Source organism: Crinia signifera, chromosome 9 (genome assembly GCF_055691185.1).
Source record: "Crinia signifera chromosome 9, ASM5569118v1, whole genome shotgun sequence".
Taxonomy (NCBI): domain Eukaryota; kingdom Metazoa; phylum Chordata; class Amphibia; order Anura; family Myobatrachidae; genus Crinia; species Crinia signifera.
In genome coordinates this window covers 32,345,931-32,362,721 of record NC_139225.1, presented here as the reverse complement: position 1 = coordinate 32,362,721, position 16,791 = coordinate 32,345,931, and the positions used below count along the sequence as shown (strand labels likewise).

The window sequence follows — 16,791 nt, the reverse complement described above, 5'->3', positions numbered from 1 at the left end:
TTGTAAAATTTTTGCAGCCCACACAACTTCCACAGCGATAAAAACCTTTTGAGGTGATAGTGGACTTTTTGAGAGAGATAGGACAAAGGCTTTGCACCAATTTATTTTTTAAATTAGGAGCACGTCTAAAAATCACATTAGGATTTGTTGGAATTTCCTTTCCTATTATTGGATCCTTGCTAAGGAGTCCCCAATGTTTTTGATAATTGTTTTGACCTCTAGGTGTTGAGCTGTGTAGTTGGTCGTAAATGACCACTTGAATTGGTCCGTTTCTTCCTTCCATTTTTTTCCTTCACTACCAGAAGATCTTTCCTATTACAGTTTTCTATTTTAGTCATAGTTTCGGTACTCTTTACCTAGAACGGCGCCCATCGCGGTCGTCGCGGGTACATCGCGGGTACATTATTGGCCACCCGCGATGCTAACGACGCGATCAATCATCGCGTCGGTCGCGATGTCGCTAGCATCGCGAGTGGACAACAATGTACCCGCGACGACCGCGATTGATCAATCATCGCGGTCATCGCGATGTCGTTCGCATCGCGGGCGCACAATAATGTACCCGCGATGACCGCGATTTCTGGCTGTGGAAAAAGACAAGTGAAAAAAATGAAAAACACAGCAAATGGCATGGCATCCCTCAATTGAAAAAGTGTGAAAAATACAAAAATACATGAAAATTCCACCTAACACTTAAATGTCATAGATAACAATCAAACCGCACACCTGTTGCGGTGATTTTACAGTAAAAACGCGCACATATCGCGGTGATTTAACATTAAAACTGCGCAGATATCGCGGTGATTGCGGGCACATGGCGGCTGGTTGCATCATGGGTGACCATGGCCGTCATGTGCCTGCAATCACCGCGATAGTTGCGCAAAAAGCAACAAAATTCAATAAAAAAACACATCAAATTACATGGCAAACCGCGCACATATTGCCGTGATTGCGGGCACATGGCGTCCGGTTGCATCACGGGTGACCACGGCCGTCATGTGCCTGCAATCACCGCAATGGGTGTGCAAAAAAGCACCAAAATACAATAAAAAAACACATCAAATTAATTGGCAAACCGCGCACATATCACCGTGATTGCGGGGACATGGCGTCCGGTTGCATCACGGGTGACCACGGCCGTCATGTGCCTGCAATCACCGCGATGGGTGCGCAAAAAATCAACAAAATACAATAAAAAAACACATCAAATTAATTGGCATTCCTTAATTATAAGACAATGAAATAAGACACGACACAGGTTAAGAATTTCAAATTATGACTTATTTTTTTATTTTTTAATAAAATATATTATTTTTGTAATTTAGTATAAAATATTTTTTTTTTTTTTTTTAAGAATGGGGGGGGGGGGGGGGGAAGGTCTGGGCGAAGGTCATTGAAAGTATAGGAGAATAGATGCCTCTTGGGAGGAACTGGATTACAACAAGGCAAATCGGAATGAGGCATACAAAAAATGGGGCTCAATACGCAAAAAGGCACCCTAATGCAAACATGCACTGGGTACAGAAGAAAATGCAAATATGCGGAACAGTCCATGGTGAAGGTGCAAAACAAGTACGGACAGCTCAAAGTCCAGGATTCCGATACTGCGACCATCAGTAACCGAAATTATGGCCTACGAGCAACAAAGTTCATCATGGAGCAAATAACAAACAGAGTGGAACAAGGGCATTGCTGCAAGGCACAATAATTTTAAACTAATTAAAACCAAATCACTAATTAATGGCGCTCTTCACCTGGGAGGGGACTTTGTGTGCTCAACAGAGCACTTGAAATAGTCCCAGGCAAAGACGAAGGGTCTGTGACTGGTGGCAAAGGGGGCCTCGGCGCGTACATAAAAGGGGCAGGAGGAGGCGGAGCATAACCCGACGCACTGTACGAAGGGTAGTGATAGGGGTAATTGGGCATTTGGGCTGCTTGCCATACGACGTTGGCAGATGGCTCTATATTGCATGCACTAGAGAGACTTCTCTCTGATGCACGCATTATAACGCCATATACCAACCTCTTACACTCATGGAGCTGGTCTGGCGCCATGCCCCGCATTTCCACGGCAAGGTTATTACTAAAAATTTGGAAATCGTCAAGGGGAATTTGAGGTGCCTCCGGTGCCGACGTGCTAGAATGCCCTTGGACATTACGAGCAGTCCTGGACAGCTGTCTTCTGGGACGCCTCCTCGGGATAGCAGGTGCAGTGCTCTCCGTCATTGGAGTACTGTCCCCCTCTGCAACTGCCGCAGACTCCTGCTCTGTCTCAGGGGGAACTTCCTAGAAAGGGGAAAAAAAGGGAAAATGGTTATAACATGACATTTCACAGTCACTTACATGCAAGACATTTTTCAGGAAATACTTACAACGTCCACACTCTCCGCTGCACCGGACGAAGAGGTGTCCTCCGTATCCGTTCCCCCTGTTCCACTCTGTTCTCTCTGCTCCAAGATGAACTTCATCCGCTCGTAGTACCATAATTTCGGCACGTAGACGTCATCAGCATCGGCTCCGGAACTCTGAGACTGCCGTACTCGATTCAACTCCTTCACCATAACTGTCCGCATATTCGTCATCCTCTTCTGTACCCAGGCGACGTCTGCATTAGGTACCCGTTTGCGTAGAAGAGCCACCATTTTCTTATACGCCTCATTCCTCTTCGCCTTGTTGTAGTAATCCGGATGTTTCATCTCCCAGAGGCACCTATTCTCCTTATACAAATCAATGACCTTCGCCATGAAACCATTGGTTAATTCTCGCTGAGACATTGCTGTACAACAAAAACACAAACAAAACCATCTATAAGTAATTGATGTCTATACGGTATGTCAAAATGGTATCGCATCACATCAAATGGCACAACTCCCATGGCATCTGATGTGAGGCGATACCATTTTCACCAAAAATCATTCACATTTGCTAGTATACCACCCCCACTATCCACGCGCACCCGAAGCGTGGCGAGCGCAGCGAGCCCCGCGAGGGGACGCGGATACCTTCACAGGTAAGCGCGTCCCTTCGCGGGCTTCACTGGTAACTGTGCTCGTATTGCAGTGAAGCCCGCGAAGGGACGCGCTTACCTGTGAAGGTATCCGCGTCCCCTCGCGGGGCTCGCTGCGCTCGCCACGCTTCGGGCCTCGGTGGCTCGCTGCGCTCGCCACACTATTCTATTCTCAACTCCACGCCGACGTGGATAGTAGGGCATGAAAAGGTCGGAGGACGCGTACCGCCGCCCCTCGCGGGGCTCGCTGCGCTCGCCACGCTTCGGGTGCGCGTGGATAGTGGGGGTGGTACCCTGGGAAAAAAAGGCATTTGGGTTACATTTACAAATTAATTAGAAGAACAATTTAAGCACGACTTACCTTATTCAGGAGATAACTGCGTTTATTTATGATATTTGGTTTTTCAATTCCACCGATTACAGCAACTTCTATTCCCCAAAAAAATAAAAAAAACATCATTAATTAAAATTCAATGACATAGAAATCCCCCCACACTATCCACGCGGACCCGAAGCGTGGCGAGCGCAGCGAGCCCCGCGAGGGGCGGCGGTACGCGTCCTCCGACCTTTTCATGCCCTACTATCCACGTCGGCGTGGAGTTGAGAATAGAATAGTGTGGCGAGCGCAGCGAGCCACCGAGCCCGAAGCGTGGCGAGCGCAGTGAGCCCCGCGAGGGGACGCGGATACCTTCACAGGTAAGCGCGTCCCCTCGCGGGCTTCACAGGTGTAGGTGGCAAAAAGCGGACACCTGTGAAGCCCGCGAGGGGACGCGTTTACCTGTGAAGGTATCCGCGTCCCCTCGCGGGGCTCGCTGCGCTCGCTACGCTTCGGGCTCGGTGGCTCGCTGCGCTCGCCACACTATTATATTCTCAACTCCACGCCGACGTGGATAGTAGGGCATGAAAAGGTCGGAGGACGCGTACCGCCGCCTCTCGCGGGGCTCGCTGCGCTCGCCACGCTTCGGGTGCGCGTGGATAGTGGGGGTGGTACCCTGGGAAAAAAAGGCATTTGGGTTACATTTACAAATTAATTAAAAGAACAATTTAAGCACGACTTACCTTATTCAGGAGATAACGGCGTTTATTTATGATTTTTGGTTTTTCAATTCCACCGATTACAGCAACTTCAATTCCCCAAAAAAATAAAAAAAACATCATTAATTAAAATTCAATGACATAGAAATCCCCCCCCACTATCCACGCGGACCCGAAGCGTGGCGAGCGGCGGCGGTACGCGTCCTCCGACCTTTTCATGCCCTACTATCCACGTTGGCGTGGAGTTGAGAATAGAATAGTGTGGCGAGCGCAGCGAGCCACCGAGCCCGAAGCGTGGCGAGCGCACGCGGATACCTTCACAGGTAAGCGCGTCCCCTCGCGGGCTTCACAGGTGTAGGTGGCAAAAAGCGGACACCTGTGAAGCCCGCGAGGGGACGCGTTTCTATTATATTCTCAACTCCACGCCGACGTGGATAGTAGGGCATGAAAAGGTCGGAGGACGCGTACCGCCGCCCCTCGCGGGGCTCGCTGCGCTCGCCACGCTTCGGGTGCGCGTGGATAGTGGGGGTGGTACCCTGGGAAAAAAAAGGCATTTGGGTTACATTTACAAATTAATTAAAAGAACAATTTAAGCACGACTTACCTTATTCAGGAGATAACGGCGTTTATTTATGATTTTTGGTTTTTCAATTCCACCGATTACAGCAACTTCAATTCCCCAAAAAAATAAAAAAAACATCATTAATTAAAATTCAATGACATAGAAATCCCCCCCCACTATCCACGCGCACCCGAAGCGTGGCGAGCCCCGCGAGGGGCGGCGGTACGCGTCCTCCGACCTTTTCATGCCCTACTATCCACGTCGGCGTGGAGTTGAGAATATAATAGTGTGGCGAGCGCAGCGAGCCACCGAGCCCGAAGCGTGGCGAGCGCAGCGAGCCCCGCGAGGGGACGCGGATACCTTCACAGGTAAGCGCGTCCCCTCGCGGGCTTCACAGGTGTAGGTGGCAAAAAGCGGACACCTGTGAAGCCCGCGAGGGGACGCGTTTACCTGTGAAGGTATCCGCGTCCCCTCGCGGGGCTCGCTGCGCTCGCCACGCTTCGGGCTCGGTGGCTCGCTGCGCTCGCCACACTATTATATTCTCAACTCCACGCCGACGTGGATAGTAGGGCATGAAAAGGTCGGAGGACGCGTACCGCCGCCCCTCGCGGGGCTCGCTGCGCTCGCCACGCTTCGGGTGCGCGTGGATAGTGGGGGTGGTACCCTGGGAAAAAAAAGGCATTTGGGTTACATTTACAAATTAATTAAAAGAACAATTTAAGCACGACTTACCTTATTCAGGAGATAACGGCGTTTATTTATGATTTTTGGTTTTTCAATTCCACCGATTACAGCAACTTCAATTCCCCAAAAAAATAAAAAAAACATCATTAATTAAAATTCAATGACATAGAAATCCCCCCCCACTATCCACGCGCACCCGAAGCGTGGCGAGCGCAGCGAGCCCCGCGAGGGGCGGCGGTACGCGTCCTCCGACCTTTTCATGCCCTACTATCCACGTCGGCGTGGAGTTGAGAATATAATAGTGTGGCGAGCGCAGCGAGCCACCGAGCCCGAAGCGTGGCGAGCGCAGCGAGCCCCGCGAGGGGACGCGGATACCTTCACAGTTATACGCGTCCCCTCGCGGGCTTCACAGGTGTAGGTGGCAAAAAGCGGACACCTGTGAAGCCCGCGAGGGGACGCGTTTACCTGTGAAGGTATCCGCATCCCCTCGCGGGGCTCGCTGCGCTCGCCACGCTTCGGGCTCGGTGGCTCGCTGCGCTCGCCACACTATTATATTCTCAACTCCACGCCGACGTGGATAGTACGGCATGAAAAGGTCGGAGGACGCGTACCGCTGCGCTCGCCACGCTTCGGGTGCGCGTGGATAGTGGGGGTGGTACCCTGGGAAAAAAAAGGCATTTGGGTTACATTTACAAATTAATTAGAAGAACAATTTAAGCACGACTTACCTTATTCGGGAGATAACGGCGTTTAATTTTTAATTTTTTTCCTTGAATTCCACCGATTACAGTAACTTCAATTCCCCAAAAAAAAAAAAAAAAATCATTAATCAAAATCCAATGACATAGAAATCCACTGATTATCAGTCGGTGACATATGTTGCTATGGCTTTTTACACATAGCAACCACCGTTTCAATGTTAAATCACAGTGTAAAATGCTGGTTGCTATGTGCAAGCGTGCATAGCAACAATTGTCACAAACATAATATATGCAGGTGACGTATGTTGCTATGCGCTATTTCGCATAGCAACCAGTGTTATCCACTGTAATTTTAACAGACTTACATTGGTTGCTATGTGCAATACCATATAGCAACATAAGTCACTCACTGATAATATGGTGACGTACATTGCCATGTGCTAGTGCACATCGCAAGCGCTGTTAAAAACGGTGGTTGCTATGTGTAAAAAGCGATAGCAACATATGTCACCCACTGATTATCAGTCGGTGACATATGTTGCTATGGCTTTTTACACATAGCAACCACCGTTTCAATGTTAAATCACAGTGTAAAATGCTGGTTGCTATGTGCAAGCGTGCATAGCAACAATTGTCACAAACATAATATATGCAGGTGACGTATGTTGCTATGCGCTATTTCGCATAGCAACCAGTGTTATCCACTGTAATTTTAACAGACTTACATTGGTTGCTATGTGCAATACCATATAGCAACATAAGTCACTCACTGATAATATGGGATGCGGTCATTTTATCGAATGACATTAGTTCGAATGTCATTTGGTCGACCCCACTAGGTCGAATGTGTGAAAAGGTTGACATGGGTTTATGTCGACTGCCATTAGGTCGACTGGGCTTAGGTGGAATTGCTCTTTTTGGTTTTTTTTGGTGCTGACATGTGCCGACAGGCGGTGGTTCATGCCCTACCATCCACTATGGCGTGGAGGAGGTTATTAAAGATGTGGCGAGCAAAGCGAGCGATGCGAGGGTCCGATTCACTATGTCAACAGTGTCCATGTCAACACTGTTGACATTTCGGCCAAAAAAACCCCAAAAAGAGCAATTCGACCTAACCCCAGTCGACCTAATGGCAGTCGACATAGTCGGAAGGTCGACATAAACCCATGTCAACCTTTTCACACATTCGACCTACTGGGGTCGACCAAATGACATTAGTTCCAATGATCCACACCCCTCCAACTGCCACTGGGACCCCCTTCTACCCTTCTTCCACACAAGCCATCTGCCCCCTCCCACCCCCTCCCCCCTCTCCCCCCTCTCCCCCCCTCCCCCTCCCCCCCTCCCCCCTCTCCCCCCCTCCCCCCCCCCTCTCCCCCCCTCCCTCTCCCCCCCTCCTCTCCCCCCCTGTCCCCCTCTCCCCCCCCAAAATTTATCCAAAAACGCCACAGGCCACTTACATGTGCTCAGGGGCAGGGTGTGGAAGCGATTGCGCGCTCTGTAGTGAGTGAAATGCATGCTGGGACACTTCCTGCCTTCCCTACATGCATTTTTTCAGTTTGAGTGACATTACTGGATGAAATCGCGGGCATCGCGGGAATCGCGGGCATTGAGGTGTGCAATGCACAGCTCAATACCCGCGATGCCCGCGATGCCCGCGATTTCAATGTTACTTTACTAGTGCTAAAAGTGCATGAAATCGCGGTCATCGCGGGCATCCCGGGCATTGTGGTGTACATTACACAGCTCAATGCCCGAGATGCCCGCGATGACCGCGATTTCAATGTTAACTGGCCTAAAATGATGATGGAATCACATTGCTGTGAACCTCTGTCACACAGAAACAGTGTGAGAGGTGACAGCAGGCGTAATTTCCAGGGGGGCAATAATTACAGGACAATAATTACAGGGCCACTATAAAGCAAGGGGTGATATACTAAAATGAGATTGCTGTGATCCTCTGTCACACATAAGCAGTGTGAGAGGTGTCAGCAAATGATTTGGGCCAAATGTACAGTTAGCAAAAAATTACAGGGCCCCAATACAGCTAGGGGTGATTCATGAACTATTACAGGGACCCAATACGGCTAAGGGGGTGATACATGATTAATTACAGGGACAAAATATGGCTAAGGGGTGCAACATTATGGGTGAACACTGCTTAAGATACCAGGGAATCTAACTACTTTTTTGGGGGTGAGAGCAGGAAATGGGCCTAATTCAGGTGTGTGTGCAAATTCACTCATACATGCAAAATCACTCAACTGACTCAGTAAAGACAAGTTTGAATAAAAGGCAGTAATTTACTTGAATAAAAAATAGATAACATTGAAATGCAAACAAACAGTAGCATAAAAAAACAGCTTTACAAGTTTAAAGTCCATAGTTTTTCAGTCATCTTTCTCTAACAATGTTAAGGCGTGTAAAATACGCTCAAAAGTTTGGTTCATACCAATGCTCTTTCTCCACATGAATTCTTGTAGATAGCCTTCCAGCAAATGTCTGGCAGTACCCCGGTGGCGTTTATTGCGCCATTTCGCCGCCCCCCACATGCGCTCAATGTTCTGGGTGTGCACCCCTGTTGTGGGGTCCACAAAGTTATACCTATGATTAACTTGAGCGTGCTGGAAGCCTGCCGCCTCCAGCTGTTCTGTGTTATAGGCCCTCCAGCAATCGCTGTATATGGTGGAGCCCGGCTCCACATGCTCCACAATGGCAGCCAATAAAGTGGGGGCGTCCCGGGTGGCCACTTTTATGGCAAAGCACTGCCCAGTTTCCCGGCAGATGCCCCCAAACACCCACTGTTGGGGTAGCACACGGCCGACATGGGACTTGCGGCGGACAAACAGAGTCTCGTCGACCTCGACAATTTTGTCGGGCCCTCCAATGCGGCGCTGGGGCTGAGCCATCAAGTCCATGAGGCACGCCTCCCTCATGTACTTATTGTACAGTACCGTTGTCTTGGGGGAGATGCCAAGGTGCCGCTCACAGTAGTCGCCAGAAGTCAACTCCTCGGACCAGTTGAAGATGAACCTGATGATGTTCACAAACGACATCCGGCACCTAGGAATGAAGAGGCCAGCGCGGAGACTGATCTTCTGGCGGCAGGCTCTCACGTGGCAGCGCCACATCACCTCCTTCTCGCTGAGCTTCATGGCATGCCCATTGCCGCAGGTAGCTTCCTTGGGCAACAGGTGATGCGCCTGGAGGAATCGGATAGCCTCCGTCTGAGGCAGGGAGTACATGGTCACTCCAGATCCAGATGCCATGGCCATGACAGGAACAGCAGAAACAGCAGAAGGCCGAATTAGCAGCAGGGCCTCAGTCACCAATAGAAACAGCAGCACAGTCTCTGGAATCACGGTGACTCAGCAGCAGAATGAACAGCAGCAGCAACACTGGAATCAGCAGCAGGCTCTCAGGAATCAGTAATAATCAATCAAAACGCAAATCTCTCTCTCTCAAACCACAGCTCCTCTCAACCAACAAAATTCCCCACAAAATCAAGCTCTTTTAAACTGTCACAGGGGGCCCGTCTGAGGCAGTGGGATGTACCCTTTGTTGTTATTGTCCTATAAACATCTGTCACTATGCAGACACAGGGGGTTGGCCTCAGACAGGAGGATGGTGTCAACATGAGTAACTAGGCAGACGGACCTAGGGCAGATGTAGCTAGGCAGACTAAGGGCCATTCCACCTATTACAGATGTTACCATGCAGAATTAGGGTCATTAAAGGGTCATTTGAACCCATTACAGATGTGAGTGTGGCGGGAAATCGCGAAATCGCGGGCATCGCGGGCATCTTGTGCACAAAATAACACCCGCGATGCCTCAATCACCGCGATTTTGCAATGGGGCCGACGAAAAAGTTGAGGAATCACTGCCATCGCGGTGATCGCGGGCATCGCGGGCATCTTGTCCACCAAAATAACACCCGCGATGCCTCAATCACCGCGATTTTACATGCTGCCGATTAGAAAGTTGAGGCATCGCGGTCATCGCGGTGATCTTGGCCCGCAAATAGTACCCGCGATGCCTCAATCACCGCGATGAGCGCAATTTTACACCCGACAATCGCGATGAACATCGTGGGCGCCGTTCTAGGTAAAGAGTACCATAGTTTCTTCTAAATATTCATTATCATAACCACTTTGTACGAAACTCTTTTTCATTACACCTGCTTGATCTTTGTAGGTTGTAACTTCCATACAGTTCCTACGCAGTCTTTTGAACTGTGATGCTGGTATGGTATCCAACCATCTTTGGTGGTGACAGCTATCTTTACCAATGTACGTTCTCGAATCTGTCGGTTTTATGTAGTTTTTTTCGCATAGCTGGGGGCAAACCTGGTGCCCATGGCGGTACCAAGTTTTTGCAAGTAGAAATCTTCTTTAAACAAAAAATAATTATTGTGAAGGATGAATTCTATCCCTTCAGTTATAAAGTTCTGTAGATTTTTATCCATATCAGATCCCAGAAGGGCATTTTTTACTGCCTTAATTCCCTGGTGATGTTCTATTATCGTATATAATGTAGATACATCTGCAGTTACAAGGAAGCAGTCATCATACCATTCTACATTTTCCAGGAAATTAATCACATCCAGAGTATCCTTCAGATGTGATGTATTCTTTAACACCAAAGGTTGTAGGTGGGAGTCTATAAACATGGAGATATTCGATGTTACTGAATCTACTCCTGCGATTATAGGTCTCCCGGGGGGGGGGGGGGGGGTTATGGGGTCTTTGTGCGTTTTGGGTAGTATATAGATGGTAGAAATTATTGGCTCATCTATATATAGGAATTTTGATTAATTTGTAGTCAGGGTACCTTTTTTCTCACATTTCTCAATGAGGTTTTTTAAAGAATCGTTAATTTTTTGCGTAGGGTTATTTCTGATTTTCTTATATGTACTAATGTCTGAAAGTGGTTTTGAGATTTCTTCTTCATAGTTCTTTTTATTCAACAACACTTATCTGAGCTCTTATTCTCTGTTAGACTTTTACGACCTTTTTTTCCCTTAATTGTTAGATTATGCTTGATCTTATAAGGGTCTAATTTTTTTATGTCATCCATTACTAATGTGTTAAAGGATTCCAAGAAACACCCTCTCAGGTAAGCAGGATTGAATTTTGACTTAGGTTTGAAGGGGGAGATAGTTTCCATACTATCTGTATCATCCTGTTTTTTTAACTGAAAACATTTTTTTAGAGTCAACTTTCTCAGAAATTTCTGTACGTCTACAAAAATATCAAAGTGGTTCGCATGGGTAGATGGACAAAATTTCAGGCCTTTTTCAAGGACTGACCTTTCCTCTTTTAATAAGAGGTGGTCGCTTAAATTGAAGATTTTTACTGTTTCCAGTTTCTCTATTTCTGCGACTTTTTTTTGTCTTTTTAGTGACCTTTTCTTTTGTCTCTTTTCTTTTTTTGTATTTCTTTTTACCTAATTTACCTCCTCTTTTTCCTCTTTTGATTTTTCTTATATCTATCTCCAATGTTTTTGGTTTCCTCTTTGGTCCAAAAAATGATGTTGATTTTGAGGAGTGTAAGAATCTCTCCTTTCAATTGGAGGGTGATCAAAGACGGAGAATCTGTTTCTCCATTTATTCTTTGAGGGTGTGTAGTTTTTTTGTATTTCAATAGGAGGCTGATCCGGGGTAGAGAATCTATTTCTTCATTTCCCTTCCTCATTTCTATGATTGGTTGTATGATCTATTCGATTTCGCTAATTACTTTTATGTTGTTGGTATTTGTTATAATTGGGTTTGTAGACCTTTTTATTGTTATATTTATACGGAGTCTTTTTATATGGGGTTCTTTTCCGGGATATCAATATCCTGTTGATTATATATTTTTTCTTTTTCATTAGTTATCGGAGGTTATTTTTCAACTATCTCTGGGGTTCTCATATCACTTTGTAGTTTTTTTAATTTACAATTCATTATGGTGGATTCATTTTTTTCTATTTTTTTACATATATTTTTCTCCCTTTCTTTAAAGTCAGGTAGATCTTTGAACGGTGTTGCCATTTCTTTCAGATCCTTAATCTCTTTGCTTAAGAGTTCAAGATCACCTTTTCTTTCTTTAAGAATTAGGTTTATTAAATTACAGGAGCAGTCAAAAAGTATTTTTTTTCCAGGTTTCTACAAATGAAATGCTTGAAGTTGTAATACTAACTTTTTTTTTCTATCTGTAAACCTTTAGGGATGATACCCAATGATAAGTATTTTTCCAAAGTAGCTGTTTCCCATATAATTCTACTTTCTTTTAATAATGCTCTTTCTAATTTGTCTAGAACTCCTTCTAAACTATCATCAAGGTCATCTATTTTTTTTAGAAAACAGATCATTAAGGCGTTTTGAACGTTCTTCTCTGAATTTAAACATAGCAGCACAATTATAGAATGATTTGGTGAAAAAGGAAACAATATAGAACAGAGAAAGATTCAATCTATTATATCATGCGCTAATTAGCAGCCCTGGTGACCACCTCCAAATAATTGAATCACCACTTCAAAAGACAGACATACAGGGGGAAATTTACTAAATTAAATTTGTAAAAAATCGGTGTATTTGTATCCAGAAATACACTTATTTTTGACATTTACTATCCCGAAAATACGGCAATTCGTATTCGTATTGATAGCACATCAATACGAATACCAATTGCCGTATTTTCGGGATAGTAAATGTCAAAAATAAGTGTATTTCTGGATACAAATACACCGATTTTTTTACAAATTTCCTTTAGTAAATTTCCCCCACAATACCAAACAGGGCTTTGGCAGGTCTCCATGGCGCTATTAATCAGATGACTGGAATTCTCCAGAATAATGTACCCAAAAATAAAGAAAATTTTGCAATAGTGTAATACTGATAGATTAAATGGTAGAATCAACTTAAACCATAACAGTGTGAGCTCGTACCAGATGGCTATGTCTACACCTTTAAGTAGACAATAGCGTTTGATTGAGGGACAAATGACGTCACCAAAGGTCAAAACTCCTCCTTCTCCTTATAAGAATATCCACTCAAAAAGGATAGAGAAAGGACATCATGGTGCAGTATATAAAATTTAATGTTAAAAACACAAAGTACAGGCATATGAATCAAGGAACTCTCACCATTCAGTTTTGTCCACAGAAAATTGTAGACAAGGGGGTGTGACGTCAACTCCGGCCTAAATTAGTTTGTTTCTATCACACTTGCAGAGTGGGTTAGGCACAGACTGCGCACACTGGAAACATTGTTCGATTGTGAGTGAGTTGTGAATGGATTTGGAGCTGTGCGATATTTCCACAAGCCATTTGCAGCATTGCACAGGTCGTGATTTCACTCTGGCCGGATAGCTGCTATATGATCGCAGAGTACTGCTTCATCGCACAACAGCGATCAGGTCTGATTAACCCCCAGTATCTCACCCATTTCAACAGAACCCGATCTCTCAACAGACCCCGCCTCCATAAGGGCTGCTTCCCAGGCTGGTTTTCCCTACCGAATTGACCCTGGTTTTAGGTGATTTAAACCAGGTAAGCAATGTCACAAAGCAATGCGGAAGGGAAGTCAGATGATTGGTTGCATAGGAGAGGAATCCCGCCCACAGGACTCTGCAAATCACAGAAGTGTAGAAACAAATAATCACTCAGCTACTTGATCATCGGAATTGCGTGCAGATTGCAGTTTTTAAGACATTAATTTTAAAGCAAAACCATGGCGTGAAAATAATTTAAAGAAAAATGTCTGTGATCGGCTGGAATCCAGTAAATCAGGTAAACTCGTTGAGCACTATTACATATGCAAACAGACAGAACAAAAAAAAGAGCACTGTCTGTACCAAAAGAAAAACAAAAAAGTTTTATTGAAACACACATTCCTCCTCAAGAGGCAACAATAATATTAATAAAATTCCCTAAATAAATACATAAACATTACATGAAACACCTTATCCATATGATGAGCACTATGTAGCAACAGAGACTTCAAAGAAGCTCAAATTGTATACATTTCTGGCTGGTTTAACCCTTTGAGTGCCAAACGAATTTGTCAAAATAGGTGTTGTGATAAGAGCTGTCCCTTGCGATGCGGTGCCGGCGCTGGACTTCCGGGTCAGAGACCTGGGAGTCCGCCTGAGTGACAGGGACCAGGGCCGGATTATAATGGGGGCACAAGGGCTCAGTACCCCTGGGCCCCCTCTAGCTAGGGGCCCCCTGTGGTTGGCATGTATTTTTTTAGTTAAATGTTTTGTGCATGGGAGTGGGGTAGTGCTGCAGCTTCACCTATCTGCCAATGTGACAATGATTAATGGTGCTGAGCATCCAGTGCCAAGTGTGCAGTGCATTACTGGGAGTTGACTAAGTCCCATGACACTTTGCACCAGAGGGCAGAGGCTGAGACGTTTGTGTGAGCTCTGAATAGTGGAGCTCATTACATGCTTCTCAGGCCCATGGAGAACAGCAGCAGCAGCCTAGTCATGGGAGGGTTTTTAATCAGAGGCAGCACTGGGACTGTGAGGTCTCCTACAGAGCAAGGTGCAGAGGGACAAACACAGGCTTTTCATGTGGTATGTATGTGTGTGTATATCTCTTATATATTTAGCCAGAACTGTCAATCTGTGACTGTGTGTATAATGCTGGGCGTGGCCTTGCGCCGATCAAGGTCCTGCCTCCAGCTCTCCCCCATACACTGCAGCCGCTACAGCAATTACATTGATAACACCCCTTACTCCCACCCACATCACTCCCAACCTGCCCTATAAGCAGCACATTGTCCCCTTCACACTGTGCTGCTGCCACCCTCCTCCTCCTGCTTCCTCAATGGAGTGCAAAGGCTCATGGGAATTGTAGTCCCCTGGACATCCCGCTGCTGGAGCTCAGATTTAACTAGGACTACATATCCCAGCAAGCCGCACAGCGTGTGTCACTGGCAGCGAGGACACCGTGGTGCTGGGTCCGGAAGACGCTGAAACCCACCCGCCTCCCCCTCCACGCTGGTTGCTGCTGCTGTGTGGAAGGTGCTGCTGTGCAACAGCAGGCAACACACCGTCTGAACCCTTCACCCTCCCACCACTCACCCCCACAAGCCCGCAGTGACCCATAAACCTGCAGCCCCGTTAACAGAGCGCACAACCCCGACCTAGGCCCCGCACAAAGGAGGGGGGGGGAATTGTTACATATGAGGGGGCATTCATGGCCATGTACTCTTGTGTCTGCAGCTAAATTCCCCCTGGCAATGCATATATCATTGCATATATCAATGCATATATCGCTTGCCGCGGGAGGGGGCGTGGCCTATATTCACATCATGCTGCGAGGCCACGCCCCCATTTTACGCTGTGGGGGCATGGCCCTGAAGCTCTGTGAGCCTCTAGCCAAGCCCCCAGATCCTCTGGATGCAGGGGATAGACGTCTATTGTCCACTCGCCAGCAACTAACGGGGGACTCCCAACTGTCCGCCCCCCCCTGCCGCGGGACACTGCCGGTGGCGGGAGGGACACGGGAATGTCCCCGAAAACCAGGACGTTCCCGCGATTATTGGGATGGTTTGGAGGTATGATATATTTACCCCCTGGCACTGAGCTTTAAATCCCTCCCCATTGTCAATGGCCATTGTGATGTGTGTACCCCTGCATCCACTTCCAATAATGCAACAACTGCCCCTCCACCACCCCTACCACGCCACAGTGCCTTCTCCCCTATAAACATGCACAAACCCTGTCCTGCCAGCCTCGCACCCACCCCTCGAATACCGCTGCCACCCCCGCACCCACCCCTCGAATACCGCTGCCACCCCGCACCCAACTTCAGCACACCTGCACCCGCCCCTTCCCCACCCATATGCACATCCCCCGCACCTACAACTCCACTACACATAGCCCACCCGCACCCAACCCTAACACAGAACCAGCAAACACCCTCTCCCATGTGTGGCAACCCCGCACCTGCCAATCCCCCACCCAGGGTACTAATGCACCCACACACGCCCCCCCTTTACAGAGAATATTTGAACATTCACATCAGTCCCTGCCCCAGTGGAGCTTACAATCTATATTCCCTACCACATGTACATACACACAGACATTCTAGGGTTAATTTTGTTGTGAGCCAATTAGCCTACCAGTATATTTTTGGATTGTGGGAGGAAACCGGAGAACCCGGAGGAAACCCACGCAAGTACGGGGAGAATATACAAACTCCGCACAGTTAGGGCCATGCTGGGAATCAAATAACCATTACACCATCCGTTCAATCTAACATCTGCAAATAATAACTATTTACTACATACTTAATGCAGACAGATAGTTACATCATCTAGCTGTAGCAGGTTTCCTGTCTCTGGCTGCTGCCCACTCCCTGCTCCCCTTTATCTGCTTCTCCCCCTGTCAGGACCTGGTTAAGCCTTTTGGGGGGCCCAGCTCACATTAGACAGGGGGGCCCTTCCCACTTGTCATTACTGGCTGCAAACTGCACAGGAGAATATTACACTATCAAAACACAGAGTAAAGGCAGTATAAACTTGGTCAATGGGTAACTGCAAGGGGGAGGGGGTTAAAAAAAAAAAAAATATATATACACACACACACATATATACCACATGAAAAGCCTGCGTTTGTCCCTCTGTACCTTACTCTGTAGGAGACCCCATAGGCTCATTCGCTGCCTCTGATTAAAAACCCTTCCATGACGAGGCTGTTGCTCAGGGCCTGCGCTACCACTAGGAGCTTTAGGCAGCTGCCTAGGGCGGCGGCCACTGGAGGGTATCTCTTCAGCCCAACAATTAAGTCAAATATAATCGTGGCAGCA

The 16,791-nt window shown here is 47.0% G+C and overlaps 2 protein-coding genes across 2 annotated transcripts in view; one reads left to right on the top strand and one right to left on the bottom strand.

The window, feature by feature from the left end:
- ZER1 (zyg-11 related cell cycle regulator) overlaps window positions 1-16,791 on the top strand; it is a 62,303-nt gene that overhangs the window by 5,913 nt on the left and 39,599 nt on the right. The window lies entirely within an intron of this gene.
- On the bottom strand, window positions 1,738-9,258 carry LOC146036831 (uncharacterized). Its single transcript, XM_083160699.1, has 4 exons — window positions 8,594-9,258; window positions 7,806-7,819; window positions 2,373-2,776; window positions 1,738-2,286 (listed from the first exon to the last, which is right to left on the bottom strand). Exons 1-4 carry the CDS (start codon window positions 9,256-9,258, stop codon window positions 1,738-1,740), a joined length of 1,632 nt encoding a protein of 543 aa, XP_083016825.1.

What these genes read in the sequence shown, in the direction of transcription:
- LOC146036831 (XM_083160699.1), bottom strand. Translation starts at nt 9,258, where the DNA reads ATGGCATCTGGATCTGGAGTGACCATGTACTCCCTGCCTCAGACGGAG. An exon ending in CAGCGGAGAGTGTGGACGTT is followed by an intron (nt 2,287 to 2,372) that starts GTAAGTATTTCC and finishes TCCCCTTTCTAG; the next exon opens with GAAGTTCCCCCTGAGACAGA.